Source organism: Mytilus californianus, unplaced genomic scaffold, assembly GCF_021869535.1.
Source record: "Mytilus californianus isolate M0D057914Y unplaced genomic scaffold, xbMytCali1.0.p SCAF_2, whole genome shotgun sequence".
NCBI classification, from domain to species: Eukaryota; Metazoa; Mollusca; class Bivalvia; order Mytilida; family Mytilidae; genus Mytilus; species Mytilus californianus.
This window is the reverse complement of record NW_026262668.1, coordinates 10,312,437-10,333,388: the sequence shown is the minus strand read 5'-3', so window position 1 is coordinate 10,333,388 and position 20,952 is coordinate 10,312,437. Positions and strand designations below refer to the sequence as shown.

General features: G+C 33.3%; 1 protein-coding gene and 1 long non-coding RNA gene across 3 annotated transcripts; one reads left to right on the top strand and one right to left on the bottom strand.

The window, feature by feature from the left end:
- Positions 1 to 66: 66 nt before the first annotated feature.
- On the top strand, positions 67 to 13,315 carry LOC127727875 (transcriptional adapter 1-like). The gene is made up of 10 exons (XM_052235024.1): positions 67 to 199; positions 4,144 to 4,180; positions 4,659 to 4,713; positions 6,303 to 6,368; positions 7,650 to 7,753; positions 8,780 to 8,846; positions 9,537 to 9,667; positions 10,048 to 10,196; positions 12,419 to 12,575; positions 13,130 to 13,315. The coding sequence occupies exons 1-10, from the start codon at positions 129 to 131 to the stop codon at positions 13,289 to 13,291; spliced, it is 999 nt and encodes a 332-aa protein (XP_052090984.1). The 5' UTR covers positions 67 to 128; the 3' UTR covers positions 13,292 to 13,315.
- On the bottom strand, positions 10,167 to 11,394 carry LOC127727913 (uncharacterized). Of its 2 annotated transcripts, none has more exons than XR_007993897.1 (3): positions 10,904 to 11,394; positions 10,700 to 10,767; positions 10,167 to 10,291 (listed from the first exon to the last, which is right to left on the bottom strand). It is a non-coding gene; the product is annotated as an uncharacterized LOC127727913 (long non-coding RNA). The 2 variants fall into 2 exon arrangements; XR_007993895.1 differs by lacking the exon at positions 10,700 to 10,767 and adding an exon at positions 10,632 to 10,699.
- Positions 13,316 to 20,952: the final 7,637 nt, after the last annotated feature.

The following is a 20,952-nucleotide window of genomic DNA, read 5'->3' as shown; positions in this document are numbered from 1 at the left end:
CAATTTCCTTTTTTTACAGAGGAGTGAAACTATTTGATGGAATGCTTGCCACGTTTGCATCGCACGCCCTCTTGTGGAAATAAGAAAAAATAAACAAAGATAAGTTAACTGCCAGTACTTCCGTTAAAATGTCTGGGAGTCTGGATTTGAGCTCTGCCAGAAAACAACTTCAAGACAGTCTTGGTGATGATATGACAGCGTATGCGTTTTTTAAATTTATTTACATACTATCAGTCCTGCCAACTTTTGATAATGCTAATGCGTGAGATTTGGCCAAAATCGTAAAGATCAAAGAGAAAAAACAATAGTTCATAGGAAAATTTCACCAAATAAGCATGAAATTGAAAATGCGTAAGTCTCACGATTAAAATGCGTGAGACTTGGCAGCCCTGTTTTTATTTGGGACTTATACATGAACGGACTTGACACTCTAGGACTTATAAATGTTTTCAGTGTCACTTAACACAGTAACACTAACAGATAAATGTATAATTTTCAGAGACATAATTGATACAAAAGTCAATATATATATATATATATATATATATTTAAGAACATCAGTTGTTCGACCTGCTAGTTAAATGCGTTTTGTTAAAATATTCTTTTTCACTCATTTGGTCTTTTGGAAAATGTTGTTTGTGCTGTATTTAGACCCCTCTACCAAGAAATTTGTTTTGCATGCACACCTATAAAAATTGCGGTTTTTATCCAACGCAATCATAGGTTTAAATGTTGTTTTCAATTTAGACTTGTATATATATAATTTGTCTAAATAACAGCCCAACAATGTTAGATCTGTAAGTTTGCGGAAGCAAATTTTTTTGTTCTTCCCTGGCTGGGATTCGAACTTGTGCTACTGAGATATTGTGGCACCAAATCGCCTTGCCCTATACCTGACGCGCTAGACCACTCAACCACCTAGACTCGACAAAAAATCAAGCTTTCAGTGGCTGGGTGTTACCTTTCCTTGTCAGTTTTTATCTAGCGTCGTAACACAGTACATGATATATAAAGCATGAAGATATTACAGATCAGCTAAATTATCTATCGTAGAGGATTTTACAAATTAATGTAGGATGCAGTCACAGAAATAATTATAACATAAGTACGTCTGAACCAGTGACAACTCTACGACAGATTTTATCCATAGGATCATCAGTGATGGTGATACAAGGCTGAAAACACATTCTGTATACATAATTCGTCTAAATAACAGCCCAACAATGTTAGATCTGTAAATGCGGTAGCAAATTTTTTTGTTCTTCCCTGGCCAGGATTCGAACTCATCATGCTCATGCTACTGAGATATTGTGGCACCAAATTGCCTTGCACTATGCCTGACATATATATATATATATATATACATGTATCTGATGTTTTAATTATTATTATAGGCCCACGTGTCACTGCTCCTAAATCTTCTGGGTACAGGCATTTGTTTCCATTGGGATGGTAAATGCACCTCCCTCTGTCTTTCCACGTGCATGTGCCTTTTTAGTTCACCGGGCTTCGGGCCCCATGTGAGCTTATGCCATCACTTGGCGTCCGTCATCGTAAACTATTTCAAAAAATTCTCCTCTGAAACTACTGGGCCAAATACCTTCAAACTTTAACTAAATGTTCCTTAGTGTATGTAGTTTATAAAGTGTATCCGAAGTTTTGATCCATCGACAAACATGGCCACCATGGCTAAAAATAGAACATAGGGGTCAAATGCAGTTTTTGGCTTACATCTTAAAAACTAAAGCTTTTAGAGCAAATCTGACATGGGGTTAAAATGTTCAATTGGTCAAGATCTATCAGCCCTGAAATTTTCAGGCGAATCGAACAACCCATTGTTGGGTTGCTGCCACTAAATTGGTAGTTTTAAGAAAATTTTGCAGTTTTTTGTTATCTTGAATATTATTATAGATAGATATTAACTGTAAACAGCAATAATGTTCAGCAAAGTAAGATCTACAAAAAAGTTAATAAGACCATAATTGTCAATTGACCCCTTAAGGAGTTATTGCCCTTTAAAGACAATTTTACACAATTTGTTCATCAAGTTTGCTAACATTTAAAAATCTTCTCCTCTGAAACAACTGGGCCAATTACCTTCAAACTTTAACTAAATGTTCCTTAGGGTATGTAGTTTATAAATTGTATCCAAAGTTTTGATCCATTGACAAACATGGCCACCATGGCTAAATATAGAACATAGGGGTCAAATGCAGTTTTTGGCTTATATCTCAAAAACTAAAGCTTTTAGAGCAAATCTGATATGGGGTAAAATTGTTCAATAGGTCAAGATCTATTGGCCCTGAAATTATAAGACGAATCGAACAACCCATTGTTGGGTTTCTGCCACCAAATTGGTAGATTTAACAAAATTTTGCAGTTTTTTGTTATTATCTTGAATATTATTATAGATAGATATAAACTGTAAGCTGCAATAATGTTCAGCAAAGTAAGATCTACAAAAAAGTTAATCTGACCAAAATTGTCAATTGACCCCTTAAGGAGTTATTGCCCTTTAAAGACAATTTTACACAATTTGTTCATCAAGTTTGCTAACATTTAAAAATCTTCTCCTCTGAAATACAGGTGAGCGATTCAGGCTCTTGAGAGCCTCTTGTTTTACCATCTCATGTTCTTAGACTAAATTATATATCAATATATTAGGCCCCAGTTTACTTGTTACTTTCAATCTGCACTAGTCACATGCTAGTAACTCAATAATTCACTGCCCTCTATCCCACAGGTACAAGATGATTCTCATATATCTGTATTCTATCCACTATTGTATCTTGTTAATACACCTTATCGCCATTTGTCCGCCATTACTGGACATCACAGCAGTTCCCGTAAAATTTTGACATCACAAGATAAAATATCTGAAGCCACAAAGGAAAAGAGATTGTTGTGTTTAAGTGGCGCAAATTCTCGGGTCAAGTGTCGCAGATCCCAAAATAGCAATAAGGTCTATGGAGTGATCTAAGTGAGCGATATGTAACAACTGGATTATTCAGGTTATCTACAATAGTGAATACATAAATTATGAATGTTAGTCATTTTGTACCTGGTTAATTCATTATTATGCTGCTGTGTTACTGAGACATTTCATAACCTTTGTTGTTATATATACATGTTGATAATGTATACCTATGTTACAGAATGTTTAGCCTATTATGATTTTGGTGCAATAAACAGTTACTGACAATTTATATTTTAATTAATTCACAAGTTCAGCCTTATAAGTGTATTTGTTTCTGGGAGTATTAAATTTCAAATTTGCTAAAACTCCATGATTTGTCTATTCATATACTGGTATGTATATACATATATGCATTGAAGAGTCAATTAGAAAAAAAAACATACTTGTGGCATTTTCTTTATACAATACAGGAAAAGTATATTTCTCAAGTTAGATCTATGCATGCTTGTGTTGATATAACACTTAACAGAGACTCTTGAGTTCTGGTAAATGTTACAACACTATCTTTAATCTACATAATATGCTAAGAAACAATATATTGTAATATCTTTAAACCATGTTACATGTAACTGTTATTAATTTTAATTTAATAATGATTTAATTTAACAGTGATTTGTGATTATGACAGGTGTTTCATATGACAGTTATTGAAAGGTAATTGTCATTAATTAGGTGTGAAGTAATTAGGTAGCTGATAAGTAAACATGAAAAATGTCACATAGCCTGAGAAAAATATATCATGTATATATTAAGTAAAAAATGTCTTTTTGCACATTTTGTATGCATTTGCATAACCTTCTTCCTTTTTCATCATTTATAGCTGCAGAATAAAATTAATACTAGATCAATGTCAGAAAAGTACCATTTTTTTTTATTTAGCACGAAACTGTTGACATCAGATGGTTGAACCTTGTCCTTCCCCAGTTTCTAAAGAGCGTCTGAGCCTCATACTAAAAATTTGACGTTCTTCTGACTTTATTCTTATACATGTATTGTACATGCATGACATGTAAATGTGTCATTACAATCATAATAAACCAACTCATAAGTGAAGATGTTAAATGTTCTTCAGACTTGCTATTTATTTCAAAATCATAATGGCTTTACATTTCATGCATTTACTTCTGTTTGAATTTTAAATTACAATACACATATTTATATTGCAGATATCTACAGAATTTAAAGTTATGGTTTAAACAAAAGGTAAGCCAAATAAACAAAAATGTATCAATTCATAGTATTGGCTTCCATTGCTTAATCAGAGACAGATTTATGGGGAAGGGGGCAGGGGGCTGCCATAAGTGATAGATAGAGAGAAACGTTCAGCAAAGTTAGACCTACAAATAAGTCAACAGGAATGTTATTGTCAATTGATTTTTTTTCTAATTTTTAGTTTTTTGAAGAAACTTATTATAGATAGAGAGAATATTTTGAAGGCATGTTTGAACACCCATTAATTACATTTAACAGTAAAATAATCATTGATGCAAGGTCTACACAAAAAATACCAGGTGAGGGATTCAGGCTCTTATGAGCCTCTTGTTTGTCAAAGATGGTTCTGTATCCTCCCTATCTTTTCAAAAGCTTCATTCATTCTTTTACATGTTTCAGTACTTGAAGATATTATTTTGTGAACTTTCAATTTTATATTAACAAATGATTAATTACCTAAATCTTACAGATTTCCAAAGAAGATTTTGATCTGGAGGCTAGAAAGTTACTTACAGAAAGTACAGGTAATTATTATTGGCAGAAATGTTTGCCTCTTGAATTTCTGAGGCATGGGAGGACTTCAAAATTTGTATGTTTTATGTTATCTCAAATGCATGTGTAAAATTTGTAGAGGGGAAATAATTCAGATTGTTTTCATACATGTAGCTGAAAATTGTTATTAATACATTTGCAAGTATAGCATTTTCCCCCTTAATTTTCAACTTTCATTAAACATCTCTGATTAAAATTTGTTTTAAATTTTTGAAGTACAATCATTTGTCCATTTATTAGTTTATTGTTTATAACGGTAGGAGAAAATGCTCACATAGATGTGAATCATTTTAACGACGTTGAAATCTTTGTTATCTTTCAAATTCTCCTCTTATACATCATGTACATATTCAGAATATTTTACTTTTTCAAATATATCTGAATTGTACCCAAAACACCTGTATCTGCTAAATCCTTAGAACAAAATTATATAGTTGCTAGAAAAAATTTCATACACTTTGCCTTTTGTGTTAATCTGCTTTGTTCATCCATTTTGCTCAAGCACAATCTGAGGTAGATTGTCTTGATTACTGTCAGAGATGCATTACATTATGTGGATGATTATAAGAATTGCATAACATTGTATTGATAACTGTCAGAGATTCATAACATTTTGTAGATTACAGTCAGAGATACATTACATTGTGTTCATAACTATCAGAGATGCATTACATTGTGTTCATAGCTGTGAGAGATGCATTACATTGTGTTCATAGCTGTCAGAGATGCATTACATTGTGTTGATTATAAATGTCAGTGATGCATTACATTGTGTTGATTATAACTGTCAGAGATGTATTACATTGTGTTCTTAGCTTGCATTTTATTGTTTTTATAAATGTCAGATATGCATTACATTGTATTAATAACTATCTGAGATGCATTACATTGTGTTCGTAGCTGTCAGAGATGCTTTTCATTGGGTTGATAACTGTCAGAGATGCATCAAATTGTATTGATAACTGTCATGCAGAGATGCATTACATTGTGTTCATAACTAGTCAGAGATGCATTACATTGTATTGATAACTATCAGAGATGCATTACATTGTATTAATAACTGTCATAGATGCATTATATTGCATTTGTGTTCATAGCTGTAAGAGATGCATTACATCGTATTGATAACTATCAGAGATGCATTACATTGTATTAATAACTGTCATAGATGCATTACATTGTGTTCATATCTGTCAGAGATGCATTACATTGTATTGATAACTATCAGAGATGCATAACATTGTATTAATAACTGTCAGAGATGCATTACTCTGTGTTGATAACTGCCAGAGATGCATTACATTGTATTAATAACTGTCAGAGATGCATAACATTGTATTAATAACTGTCAGAGATGCATTACTCTGTGTTGATAACTGTCAGAGATGCATTACATTGTATTAATAACTGTCAGAGATGCATTACATTGTGTTGATAACTGTCAGAGATGCATTACATTGTGTTGATAACTGTCAGAGATGCATTAATTACATTGTGTTGATAACTGATACATAAAGAAGGTATCTGTTTTTTTTCCTCAATTTTTCATTTTGTATTTCAGTTCATCTCCATAATGAGTTCCTGTTAGCCATTATGTCAAGATGTCAGAGTTTAAGTTCTTCATTAGGTATGTAAAAACTTTATCATAGTATTCCTTTATATGAATTTCAAAATGACAAATTTGATACATTCAAATTTCTTTGGAAGAGAAGTGAAATGTCAATTCTGAAGATGTAAATTTCGTTTGCATGAAAACTTAGATGAAGTTATCCCAAGGTAGGTAATTCTAGCTTTTAAATAGTTGATTTAATTCATAAAAAATGTTTCTAAAACATTGCCAATATTATGATCTTAGTTTGAGAGATATATTTTTTTACTTATTTTCTTGTAAATGATCTGAAAATGAAAAGTCTAATGTAATTATTTTGTAATGATCGATCTGATGAAATAACTACCAGCATAAATTTCTCAGTCTACCGGTTTGTAATCAAGGGAAGCCTTAATTTTGAATCCCAGGATTTATTTACTCTAGGAAAAGTGTACTACAGTTATAAAGTGTCATACTAATACTAATTGCTGAACAGAAAAATAATTATTGTGAAAATCTGTAAGTTCTAGGAATATATAATAATTCTAAGCATATGGGTTGGAAATTTAACAGCAAATTTGTAAGCAAAGCTTGGACACGGGATTGTATTTTAATAAGATTGATGTGTGAAAGTCCTGTTTGACACACAGGCGATTCAAGGATTTTTTTCTTTCTCATCAGAAAAAGGTTATAAATTCCTGTGCAATGCACATGATTTTCATTTTTTAGACTGCGTCCTGAACATGCATGAAATAATTGCCACTGGACATTAAGCAACTAACAATCAATTTATTAGGCTGAAATTAGAAAAGAAAATTCCAAAAAGAACACTATTTTGGAAGTCTAAATAATTTGTTATGAATAGCAAAACATGCTAGGGAGGGTTGAGATTTTTGCGCCTGTCCCAAGTCAGGAGCCTCTGGCCTTTGTTAGTTTTATGTTTTTTTATTTTAGTTCATTTATATGTTTTGGAGTTTAGTGTGACGTCCATTTTCATTGAACCAGTACACATTTTTGTTAAGGGGCCAGCTGAAGCCCGCCTCCGGGTGCGGGATTTTCTCGCTGTGTTGAAGACCCGTTGGTGGCCTTCGGCTGTTTTCTGCTCTTTGGTCGGGTTGTTGTCTCTGTGACACATTCCCCATTTCCATTCTCAATTTTAGACATGCTAGAAGGCCTCTGCAGTTTAGAAAAACATAAAGGAACAGAATAGATTATATACCCAGTATTTGAATTGGCTTTTTAGTTATTTTCTTGTAGCACTGTTCGTGTATATGCATATGTATAATAGCAATAAAAACATATTCATTTTGTTCATTTTAGTTCCAAGGGAGAGTAGTGTATCTGGACGAGTTTCTGATCAATCTCGAATTAAACAAAAAAGTAAATTACGGAGAAAATCTACCAGTTCTAGGAGTACATTACAGGTCAGTTTCAATGGATTTCCTATTCCAAGGAAAGGAGGGTAGGGGGAATAAAAAATACCCTGGCTTTCACATCTATAATATCTCAACAGCAAAGCGTCTACGGGTAATGTCTGTAAAATAAAACAAGATGTATGTCATATAATTGCCAAGGAGACAACTTTCCACCAGAGTCCAAATGACGTGGTTTAAAGCAACTGTAAATTGATTTGTAAGACTGTATGTTATTGTTCATGGCTTTGTGTTAAGATTTGATCATCATCTGGATGCAAGAGCTTTAAATGATAGCCTCAAGGATTATTGTTTTTTTATACCCTTCACCCTGCACTTAAGTATTGGTGCATTCAAAACAGTAATGAAATGCAGAGTAATGGTTAGGCTAATTTTCTGATTATTTTTTTGGGGAGGGTCCCTTGAATTAAAAAATGAAGAAGTATTATAAATGTTAGATAACATCAGTCAAATGTTCTCTTTCATTTTTGCCTTAAGCCTTCAAACTTTTTACATTTATTAAGGAAAAAACTGCAAAAATGCCAGGCTGGCCTAATTTTCAGATCTTATCATTACTGATAAACATGCCACAAACTTGCCCAAAAGAACATTTCTACAAGTTTGGATAATTTTGGGAATTGCCAAGACTTTTGGTTGTCTTTCCTGTCATGTGATTCACATTTATGGCAACATTTCCTTTACCCATGTAACCATATAATTAGTAAATATATGACTGAAAAGTAAGGACATCCAAACAAAATTGCACCACAATAAACCTAACTAAAACAAGATTGGATTAAAAACCAATAATCAATCAAGAAATTAATAGCAACAAAGCACCACAACATTCTTAAATTAAATTGAAATTGATCTAAAGTCTGAGAGAAGTTGTATTGATGGTAAGAGAGTAGAATTTTACCTAAACAAGCAAAAAGCAAATATAACAATTCATTATTTGTCACCTTTAAGTTTTGAATGCAACATTATTGTAATAATTTTATTATGATACATTAATTAAGATATGTCTTCACTTTTCAGAAATTTGTTCCTTCCAATCCAGTGAACTTTGCACCACAAGCAAGTTATAAAGGGGGTGAAGAAATAAGTAAGTCAAACATACTATATACATTGTGTTGGAGCTATTAAGTACTTAGTACATTATATTTAAGTTTTGCTTATTTGTTAGATGAAACATGAATTCTATATCAACTATTTTAAATATAGAAACATACTGGTGAGGCAGGTTCTTCATTTGTTCATTTGTAACACTTTCAAAGATGATAATAACCCTGCTCAAAATTGGGTATACTGATTTACCCCTTGTCTGGCTGTATATGTCCATCAGTATTTCTGTTCTTCCTATAAAACCTTTTTTCAGGAACTACAAATTATTAGAGCTTCCTGAAATTTGGTGTCTTGTGAGCATTGTTTACCGTGCAATGTGTCTACATCAATTGTAAGAATTTCATAACACACTTCACAAACAATTAACTATGTACAGGTAGCTATTTATTATACTTCCCTTTCTAAAGCTGGTGATTTATAGGGACTTCATTCTTCCATCCCTTCACTTGTCTGTTTTTTGTCCCACTTTTATATCTGCAACTGCTCTTGAACCGCTGGACAGAATTTTGTGAAATTCTGGGTAGTCCTGCTTTCTCCACCTATCAAAATTGGAGAACTGGATATAGCTAATAGTGCTGAAAGGGTTAACACCAACAATTAATCCATCAATGGTTTATGCTAATGTGTTTATACTTAATTCCTATATCTATGCCACCTGTTTATTTTCCAGATTTTGCCACAAGAGAATTAGCTGTGCCAGATATATCTATGGTTCAAGGTAGAATGTTAGTGTGTGCCTGGGAAACAGGGTTAGAGGATGTATCAGATACAGCAGTCAAACTTATCATGCAGGCAATAGAGGTAAACAGGGGGGTATGCTGGTTTGATAAACATATTATTGGTCAACGAACATGACGAAAAGTCATGGTGCTTAAGCAGTGTTGTTCAAAGTAATTTTACAGGAGTGATGTGATATTCTCTTGCTGCACTTTGCACAATATTCAATAAACTCATAAATAATTGTTGTCATTATCACAATACTAAAACTGAATAAAAATAACCACAGGCTTTACTGTCTATTGCTTGTATTACTCTTGAGAACAGAGACAGACAGATTGAAGTTTGTGCTTTAGAAAATGAGCTCCACATACAAATTTAGCAATAAAGTTTTGCCGAAAAAGTATATTTTAAAAAAAAATTCCTATTAATTCAGGAAATAAAAGATTTCTTCTTTATTTCAGAACCAATTAAAGAATATAATATCACAGGTATTATCTAAAAGAAATGGATACAAGTTGAGAGAGAAGAAATTTAAATATGCCATGGGAACACAAGTATTAAATCCTTACCTACGACATACTTCTCAGATTAACGACACTTCCACAGAAAGGTAGGAACACAAGTACTAAATCCTTACCTACGACATACTTCTCAGATTAACGACACTTACACAGAAAGGTAGGAACACAAGTACTAAATCCTTACCTACAACATACTTCTCAGATTAACGACACTTACACAGAAAGGTAGGAACACAAGTACTAAATCCTTACCTACAACATACTTCTCAGATTAACGACACTTACACAGAAAGGTAGGAACACAAGTACTAAATCCTTACCTACAACATACTTCTCAGATTAACGACACTTCCACAGAAAGGTAGGAACACAAGTACTAAATCCTTACCTACGACATACTTCTCAGATTAACGACACTTCCACAGAAAGGTAGGAACACAAGAATTAAATCCTTACCTATGACATACTTCTCAGATAGCTGACACTTCCACAGAAAGGTAGGAACACAAGAACTAAATCCTTACCTATGACATACTTCTCAGATTAACGACACTTCCACAGAAAGGTAGGAACACAAGAACTAAATCCTTACCTATGACATACTTCTCAGATTAACGACACTTCCACAGAAAGGTAGGAACACAAGAACTAAATCCTTACCTATGACATACTTCTCAGATAGCTGACACTTCCACAGAAAGCTGGGAACACAAGAACTAAATCCTTACCTATGACATACTTCTCAGATAGCTGACACTTCCACAGAAAGGTAGGAACACAAGAACTAAATCCTTACCTATGACATACTTCTCAGATAGCTGACACTTCCTCAGAAAGGTGGGAACACAAGTACTATAAATTCAGAAATTATTGCAAGGTTTTTATTAATGGGAATAATTGGACTGGGTGAATATCACAATAATAAGAACTCACGTTCTGATATCTGTGTGCAGAAAGTTTTGAACATTTGTATTGAGTACTTCAGAAACTTCAACAAAATGTCTCTGTTTATATCAAGGAATTACCAGTAAATGAAAGGAAATCTTTTATCAATATCAATTATGTACCGTCAATTTCAGCTGTCAATTATAAAGAATAATGGACAGCTGAAGGAAATTGTTAGAAGGATACAAGTGAAGGTTAGAAGGATACAAGTGAAGGTTAGAAGGATACAAGTGAAGGGTAGAAGGATACAAGTGAAGGGTAGAAGGATACAAGTGAAGGTTAGAAGGATACAAGTGAAGGTTAGAAGGATAGTGAAGGTTAGAAGGATACAAGTGAAGGTTAGAAGGATAGTGAAGGTTAGAAGGATACAAGTGAAGGGTTCCACCTTTTTCAACAAAGAAAAATATATATATATTTAAGAATAATGAGAAATGACAGAGTTTTCTTAAATGAGGTTAGTTATAGTATGAATGTGAATGAAACAACACCAAACAAAAACAAAAAAGACATCCAGAGGTCAGCATATGGTTGTCAACAATAAACAGTTGTCTTAACCTAACCTAAAGCCATTTAAAATATTGAAAGGTTGTGAAAAAATTAACAGGGACTACCAGTATTCCATTCTGCCATCAACACCATATTTGCTGAAGAAAAATAAACCTAAAGATATAATAACTATTTCTTACTAGTACTAAACCCTCTGTCTGTTAGTTAGTCAATATCAATTTGTAGCATGATGAAAGTAACATTTAAGAATATTGGTTAAAAAAAAGCATACCAAGTATTGTTGGGGTTTAAAATTGGATTCCAAGTGACCTGTCAATACCTAATTCAATTAATGTAAAGCAGCTTATATTATGGGCTTAAGGCACACAAAATATATTGTTATTGCCCAATTTAGGTCTTGTCATAAATTGTCAGTACATTGTAGTCTGAATATATGTTGTGTGAGTGTTCACAGACTGATTTGAATAACTGACCTAAATTCCAAAACTTGTCTGCATAATATTCAACAAAATCAATTAAGATATTTTCGAGCCATGCTAGCTGCCATCTTATTTTATTCTTTGCAGTGTTTTGTTTTCTGTTGTTTGTCTTTATCTTTAAGTCATTGTGATGTTTGTTTTTCTCCAACCTAAAATGGTTTTTGAATGGCCGTTTTGTATCTTCTCTCCTTTTTATCAGAAAGCACTTATTACAGACAGCAAAAACATAGGTACAAGTGAAATAGTTAAAACTATCAAAACTTTATCAAAGTATAGTTGTAGTTACTAAAAAGCCAGCTCGAAGTACAGAATTTACATGCTTTCTTAAACTGTGAGTCTGTCTTTATTAGATACAAACATGTTTTAATTTTTGTTGGTAGTGAGGCCACATCAATAACAGCAAATGCACTACACATACCCAGTCGTAAACCACCTTTTGACATTGGTAGTGCCAAGGCTGCTGAACAGTTATCATCAGCACAATTTCCTGCCAGTAAAGGGCCAGTAACTCTGTTTGAATTGCTGGAAACATTACAGGTATGTAACACTCTATAAGTGTGATCACATTTTCTGGTTTTATTTCAAGTAACTGAACAATATGAATATTACGGTTATTTATTTACCTTTCATTCTGTTCGAAATAGGAAACTTTTCATGTATTTACCTGGGTATATTTTGGGTTTAAGTCTTATCAATGTATTATGCGTTTAGGAGCAGCAGTTTTTTTCTCACAAAAATCAAAGAATTCTTTAGTATTTTTGTGTTTTTAAGAATGTATTAAACAAGGGGCAATCCACAATATTTTCCATAGTTGAAAATAAAATAAGATATAAGAATGTCAGACAGCTAGGTAATATTTCCTGATCGGGAGACATTCTATAGAACAGGAAGTTGCAAATATGTGAAAATATTTCCCGATCTAAAAATGGTTGGTAGACATTTTATTATAAATCTCCCAATCAGGAAACATTCTCTGACATGAAATTGCAACTTTCTGTTCAATGGAATGCATCACGATCAAGGAATATTTCTGCTCTTTTGTGTATTTTTCTTGTTACAGATTTATGTTTATTGATTATTTTTTTTTTCAGCTGTACAGAAGTTCTATAGCATCCCACTCAGTATATGCCCCAGCAATAGAAAGAGTTATCCACAAACTGTGGCATCCAAGTCAAGAGGAGATAAACCAAGAACATATTCATCATCAAGAAGTGACAATAAAACAGTTACACAGTCAATCTGTTGTCAGATAACACTAATAAAAAAATCTAAATAAACATCTTTTTACTTCCTGCAATTCTCTTAAGAAAAGATCAAGCCACATAATAGTTTTATCCAGTACAAAGTAGGTGAGATATAGTGATCTGTCTGATTTTTCATCTGTTTACAGTTTATTAATGCAATCAAACTATTTTTACCCAAGCAGAATGAAATTTGTACAGTAGGTTAACATTGGCTTACATTGAAAAATGAATGCTAGTAAACAAATTTTGTATGAGTTATGCCATTGGAAACATAAAAAATTTCAAGCACTTCTGCTGTTATAATTTGCCATAATTACCATACAAGCTGTTCTACTCTTTCCATTCGTTTATGGAATTGTAATAAAATGGAAAAGCTTTATCATAACTTCATCTTGATCAAGATTGATTAGGAGTACTAATCAAAATTTTGATTAGTTTATGCTAATTCTTTTTGAAATGCTGAATTTTATTCTTTACTTTTGTATTACATCCCCATGTGATACTGCAATGACATTGTCTGTCCAACCCTTTGTCTGTAATTTCAGTTGCATATTTCTCAGCTTCTGTATCAAATGATTTTGCTAGGCACTGGCAGGCATTGAATTTCTGAATTTTTCGTCTCCGTTCTCTAACTGAAGTTTGCCTCAACCAAATGTTATGAAACTTATACACAATACTTCTTACCACAAAACTCAGATCAAGTACAAATTTCCGTTAACTTTTACAAAAATCTTCTCCTCTGAAACTACTAGGCCAAATTTAACCAAACTTGGCCACAATCATCATTAGGGTATCTAGTTTAAATAAAATGCTCCGCAGGGCGAAGCTTGATACGACCGCAGAGGTCGAACCCTGAACAGTTGGGGCAAGTATGGACACAACATTCAAGCTTGATACAGCTCTGAATTTGGATTGTGATTAAATATTTGACACAGCATAGGTTTCTGACACAGAATGAATGTGGTCTAAGAACTTAAAAATTTTAAATTGGACATTCACCCATTATGGTCCAATATCCAAAATCTAAATACATGGTTAGATTCAGCATATCAAAGAACCCCAAGAATTTAATTTTTGATGACATCAAACAAAGTTTAATTTTGGACCCTTATGACCTCAATGTGGACAAAGTTGATAACGGGCCCAAAAATCAAAAATCTAAATACATGGTTAGATTCAGCATATCAAAGAACCCCATATATTCAATTTTTGTTGAAATCAAACAAAGTTTAATTTTGGACCCCGATTTGGACCAACTTGAAAACTGGGCCCATAATCAAAAATCTAAATACATGTTTAGATTCAGCATATCAAAGAACCCTAAGAATTCAATTTTTGTTAAAATCAAACTTAGTTTAATTTTGGACCCTTTGGACCTTAATGTAGACCAATTTGAAAACGGAACCAAAAATTAAGAATCTAAATACACGGTTAGATTCGGCATATCAAAGAACCCCAATAATTCATTTTTTGATGAAATCAAACAAAGTTTAATTTTGGACCCTTTGGACCTCAATGTGGACCAATTTAAAAACGAGGCCCAAAATCCAAAAACTTAATACACGGTTAGATTCAGCATATTAAAGAACCCCAAGAATTCAAGAATAAAACCTGCAAATACTGCACAATTGACAATTTCTTGCTATTGCGCAATATTGTGCTATTGGATTCTTGCTATTGCGCAATACTGTGCAATTGAAGATTTCTTGCTATTGCGCAATACTGTGCAATTGAAGATTTCTTGCTATTGTGCAATACTGTGCAATTGAAAATTTCTTGCTTTTGCACAATACTTATTATATAATAATTTACACATCCTGTTTGGTGTGTATCTCCTACCATATCATTATTATTTGCTTTTAAATATAAATCAGAAATAACCAACTTAAAATGGAAAATTTTAAAAGAAAAAAAAAGGAAAAAAAGAAAAAAAAGGAAAAAATTTCAGAGAGATCCATACACTTGAACACAAGTTATTGTCTGGAAACTAGAAAAATGTGTTTTTTGGCCCCCAATTCCTAAACGTTTAGATCAATTACCCCCAAACTCAATTCCAGTTTTCCATTTGTGATATGGAACCTTGTAGTACAATTTCAGAAATATCCAAACACTAACACACAAGTTATTGTCATGAAACTAGAAAAATGCTTGTTTTTTGCCCCTTTTTTGGCCCCTAATTCCTAAAATTTCGAGGCAATTACCCCCAAAATCAATCCCAGCATTCCCTATGTGATATGGAACCTTGTGGTACAATTTCAGAGAGATCCATACACTTGAACACAAGTTATTGTCCGGAAACTAGAAAAAATGCTTATTTTTGGCCCCTTTTTGGCCCCTTATTCCTTAACATTTTGGGCAATTACCCCCAAACTCAATCCCAGCTTTCCCTTTGTGATATGGAACCTTGTAGTACAATTTCAGAAAGATCCATACACTTACACACAAGTTATTGTCATGAAACTAGAAAAATGCTTGTTTTTTGCCCCTTTTTTGGCCCCTAATTCCTAATATTTTGAGGCAAATACCCCCAAAATCAATCCCAGCATTCCCTTTGTGATATGGAACCTTTTGGTACAATGTCAGAGAGATCCATACACTAACACACAAGTTATGTCTGGAAGTTACAAAAATGCTTATTTTTGGCCCCTAATTCCTTAACTGTTGGTACCATAACCCCCAAAATCAATCCCAACCTTCCTTTTGTGGTATTGAACCTTATGGTAAAATTTCATAGAGATCCATTCACTTAAACTAAAGTTAGAGTGCGAAAACCAATGTGTCTTCGGACGACTCCTGTCTACATCGTTGACCTCGCCGACATCGTGATGTTGACAACATCGTGACGACATCGTCTACATCGTCCCCCTTTCCTGTCTACATCGTTGACATCGCCGACATCGTGATGTTGACAACATCGTGACGACATTGTCTACATCGTTTTTCTTGCCGTCTACATCGTTGACATCGCCTACATCTTTTTTTTAAATAAAGAATTGTATAGTTTATCAATTTCAATTTCAAATAATGTATTTATATTATGCCTGTGTCGATGTTCTTAATATTAGAACTTATTTGGACAGTTTTTTAATGTTTGCAAATCTCTATCCTCCTCCTCCTCCTCGTCCTCCTCCTTCTCGTCCTCTTCCTTCTCCTCCTCCTCAACATCTTTGCGATGTTGACATTATAGATTACGTTGTAATACAGTGTTTTGACATTGTCTTTTTCGCGATGTCGGCAATGCCAACCATGCAGAGACAAGATGATGAAAGGATATCGACAAAGTAGTACAACACAATGTCGACATCGTTGTATTCAAAATTAACAATGTAAAAACGAGTAATGTGTTAGCGATATCGGCAATGTCAACGATGTAGACAAGAGTATGAAACGATATCGACAACGTTGTACAACATCGTGTCGACATTGTCTACTTCGCGATATCGTCAAAGTCAACGATGTAGACAAGAGTATGAAACGATATCGACAACGTTGTACAATATCGTGTCGACATTGTCTACTTCGCGATATCGTCAATGTCAACGATGTAGATTAGAGTATGAAACGATATCGACAACGTTGTACAATATTGTGTCAACATTGCCTACTTTGCGATGTCGACAATATCGGTACTACTTTGTACACTGGACATGAATGAACCAACATGGCCGACATGGCTAAAAATAGAACATAGGGGTAAAATGCAGTTTTTGGCCTATATCTCTGAAACTAAAGCATTTAGAGCAAATCTGACATGGGGTAAAAATGTTCATCAGGTTAAGATCTATCTGCCCTGAAATTTTCAGATGAATCAGACAACCCGTTGTTGGATTGCTGCCCCTGAATTGGTAATTTTAAGGCAATTTTGCAGTTTTTGGTTATTATCTTGAATATTATTATAGATAGAGATAAACAGTAAACAGCAATAATGTACAGCAAAGTAAGATCTACAAATAAGTCAACTTGACCAAAATGGTCAGTTGACCCCTTAAGGAGTTATTGCCCTTTATAGTCAATTTTTTACAATTATCATAAATTTTGTAAATTTTTATAAATTTTTACAAAATATTTTCCACTGTAACTACTGGGCCAAGTTCATTATAGATAGAGATAATTGTAAGCAGAAAGAATGTTCAGTAAAGTAAGATCTACAAACACATCACCATCACCAAAACACAATTTTGTCATGAATCCATCTGTGTCCTTTGTTTAATATGCACATAGACCAAGGTGAGCGACACAGGCTCTTTAGAGCCTCTAGTTTTAGTTTTGGTATGATTGCCAATGACACCTATCTACCAGAGTCCAAGTAATGTGGATGTAAGCAATTGAGCCTGAAATTTTTCTTCAATGTCTAATAATAAGTAGGGGTATTCTTTGCACAACATTGCATGCTACTCCTTGATTATTGCTTACTTTGGTTGTAGGTTAAAAAATTAGAGTAAGAGTTATTCCACTAGTTATATTTATCAAGAGTGCACATGCTGAAATGTCTTGCCTGTTTCATGTTGAAATTCTGTAATATGAAGGTATACTACCAGTACCACATAAACTTTACATTATCAATTTTCTATGAAAATGGTCACAGTAAGATGAACCATGCCAGACAGACATGTACACCTTACAATAATTCCATACACCAAATATAGTGATCCTATCACTAATAGTACCCAAGAAACAGAATAAACCACAACATCTTTACATTGACCAATGAACCATGAAAATGAGGTCAAGGTCATATAAACCATGCCAGACAGACATGTACACCTTTACAGTCATTCCATACACTAAATATAGTTTACCTTTTGCTTATAGTATCTGATTAACAAAATTATGAAAACTTATCATTGACCAATGAAAATTAGGTCAAGGTCATATGTACCATGCCAGACAGACATGGACATGTACACCTTACAATCGTTCCATACACCAAATATAATTGACCTTTTGTTTATTATATCCGAGGAAATAGACCAAACCTCAAAAACTTAACATTGTCTAATGAACAATGAAATTGGGGTCAAGGTCAGATGAAACCTGCCAGTAGGACATGTCAACCTTACAAGCATTCCATACACCAAATATAGTTGACCTACTGCTTATAGTATCCGATATGGACTTGACCACGTAACTTTAACCTTGGTCACTGATCCATGGAATGCGGTCGAGGTCAGGTGAGACCTTACAAGGAACCCATATACCAAATATTGTTATCTCTTACTCATAATAAGTGAGTATTTCACTTTTAAAAAAACTATAATTTTTTTCAAGCAGTCACTGAACCATGAAAATGAGATCAAGCACAATGGACATATGACAGACAGAAACTTTGTAACATAAGGTATCTGCATACAAGGTATGAAGCATCCAGGTCTTCTGGCATCTGAAATATAAAGCTTTCTACAAATAGTTTACGCCGTCGCCGCTGCTGCCTTGGCTGCCTGATTGTAATACCTATGTCTAGCATTGCGACTAAGGCTATGAACTAACCACAAACTGGTTCTATCTATCCAGATGACGTGAATACTTCTTTCTTATTTTTATTATTCTGTCTTTCAAAGAAAATAACCTAAACCCTATTCATGCTACACAAATATACAGCAATTTGCATAACATGAATAGTATATTAAATTGGCATAGGTCTCCCATCAACTTTTCAATGCAAACATAATGACTCACTATTTTTGGGGAGTAAAGATTGCACAAGTGCAATTTAATCCAAACAGTTTCTGTCTGGTTGTCTATTTTTGAACCATCTTCTTCAAGTGTTTTGCTAGAATTGACGAGCGACGGATGTGAAAACTTGATACAATATTTCAAGAAAGCTCTGATTCGTAGTTCCTGAGAAAAAGTGCTGAAATTTTAGACATGGTTATCATGTGTAAAAATATAGTAATTCAGTAAACAGGAAGTTGATGAGCAATGGATGTGAAAACACATAACAACGGTATTGCATTATGGCAGGAGACTTGAAAACAAATGTGGCGGTATGTTAAGAGCCCTTAATTGGCCCCTGAAATAGTAAACTTCTAAATTATGTTATTTTTATTGATTAATGAATCAGTTGCTTTAATCTGAAAACTATAGGGCAGAAAGGTCACTTGTGATATCACTTCTGATGTAAAAAAAAATGAAGAAATTTATGTATTTGTCCTACAATGGCCTTTCACACAAAGATTTTGGTCAAAATATATATGAAGCTTTACCCAAAAAGATATTTTAACATTTGAAACATCTTTGTCAAATACATTTTGTAGAAAAAGTATCTCTTGAGGTAAAGCTCTTCCTCGTATCTAAATATTAAAGACAAGATCTCAATAAGAAGGTATTTTGGCAGTTTTTGTTGTTTTTGCAGAAAATGTAAGAAGTGTCTAGCCTTAATGCCAATGTTAAAACAAAAATCAAAACTATAATACAGGAATCTGACAGACAACTTAGATAATGCATTATTATCTGGTAGATTTATACTTTTTGATTTTCAAATTCAAGGAGCCAAAAAATGTTGCCTTATTATACCTTCTCATACTACAGTACTTATATTAGGTACCTGTACTGACATGAAATTATCTTAAATCAAGGAATACATCTGCCTCATGCAAAGCTCCGATTATACTTGTCTTGGCTTTCGCTAATATACTGTCAGCTCTGCAATCTCATTTAAAAAAAGTTATTAGTTTATTATCGTACTGCTTTCCATATTTATTCAGTAACTCAAATGTTTAGCTTTTATGAATTGCTTTGTTATCTAGTGCTTATCTTAAACTTTTTAATTTTTACACTGCTGACATTCTGTCAGGTGACCCGTAGAGGCACTTGGTTTTTTTGTCAAACAGTTCTATTTAAATTTTTAAATTAATTTATAAATTTTTATACAAGATTGCTAGAAATATGAAATTTTGGTTGTTGCATGGCTTTATTCAGCTGTATGTTTTTTATGTGCATGATGCTTTGTTTTATTTGTTTTATATACATTTATATATTCGGTAAAAATCTCATGAGACCTTATGTTTGATAAATTGTATGTTTTATGCTATGCTGAATCAAAATAAAATTTTCTATGTCTATGTAAACGTCTATGCTATACTTTTTGTCCTTTTTAGTTTGTAAGCTCTTCATCTTTTAAATAAGTTTTGGTTTTTATACGACCGCAAAATATTTGCGTTCGTATATTGCTATCACGTTGTCGTCGTTGTCTGAAGACATTTGGTTTCCAGACAATAACTTTAGTACAAGTGAATGGAATTCTATGAAATTTAAACACAAGGCTTAATACCACAAAAGGAAGGTTTGGATTGATTTTGGGGGTTATGGTCCCAACTGTTTAGGAATTAGGGGCCAAAAAGGGGCCCAAAACAAGCATTTTTCTAGTTTCAGGACAATAACTTGTGTATAAGTATTTTGATTGCTCTGAAATTGTACCACAAGGTTCAATACCACAAGGTTCAATACCACAAGTAGAAGGTTGGGATTCATTATGGGGGTAGTAATTGCCCAAACCGTTCAGGAATTAGGGGCCAAAAACAAGCATTTTTCTAGATTTCAGACAAAAACTTGTGTTTAAGTGTATGGATGTCTCTTAAATTGTACCACATTTTACAAAAAGAAAATTTCTTCAAATATTATTTCTTTTGGAGGGGGGTGTAAAAAAAATATTTTTGGGGTGGGGGTCAATA

Excerpts from the sequence above, each read along its gene's own strand:
- LOC127727875 (XM_052235024.1), top strand. The coding sequence starts at position 129 with ATGTCTGGGAGTCTGGATTTGAGCTCTGCCAGAAAACAACTTCAAGAC. Across the intron at positions 200-4,143 it reads CTTGGTGATGATATGACAGC|ATATCTACAGAATTTAAAGT; the intron begins GTATGCGTTTTT and ends TTTATATTGCAG. Across the intron at positions 4,714-6,302 it reads GTTACTTACAGAAAGTACAG|TTCATCTCCATAATGAGTTC; the intron begins GTAATTATTATT and ends TTTGTATTTCAG.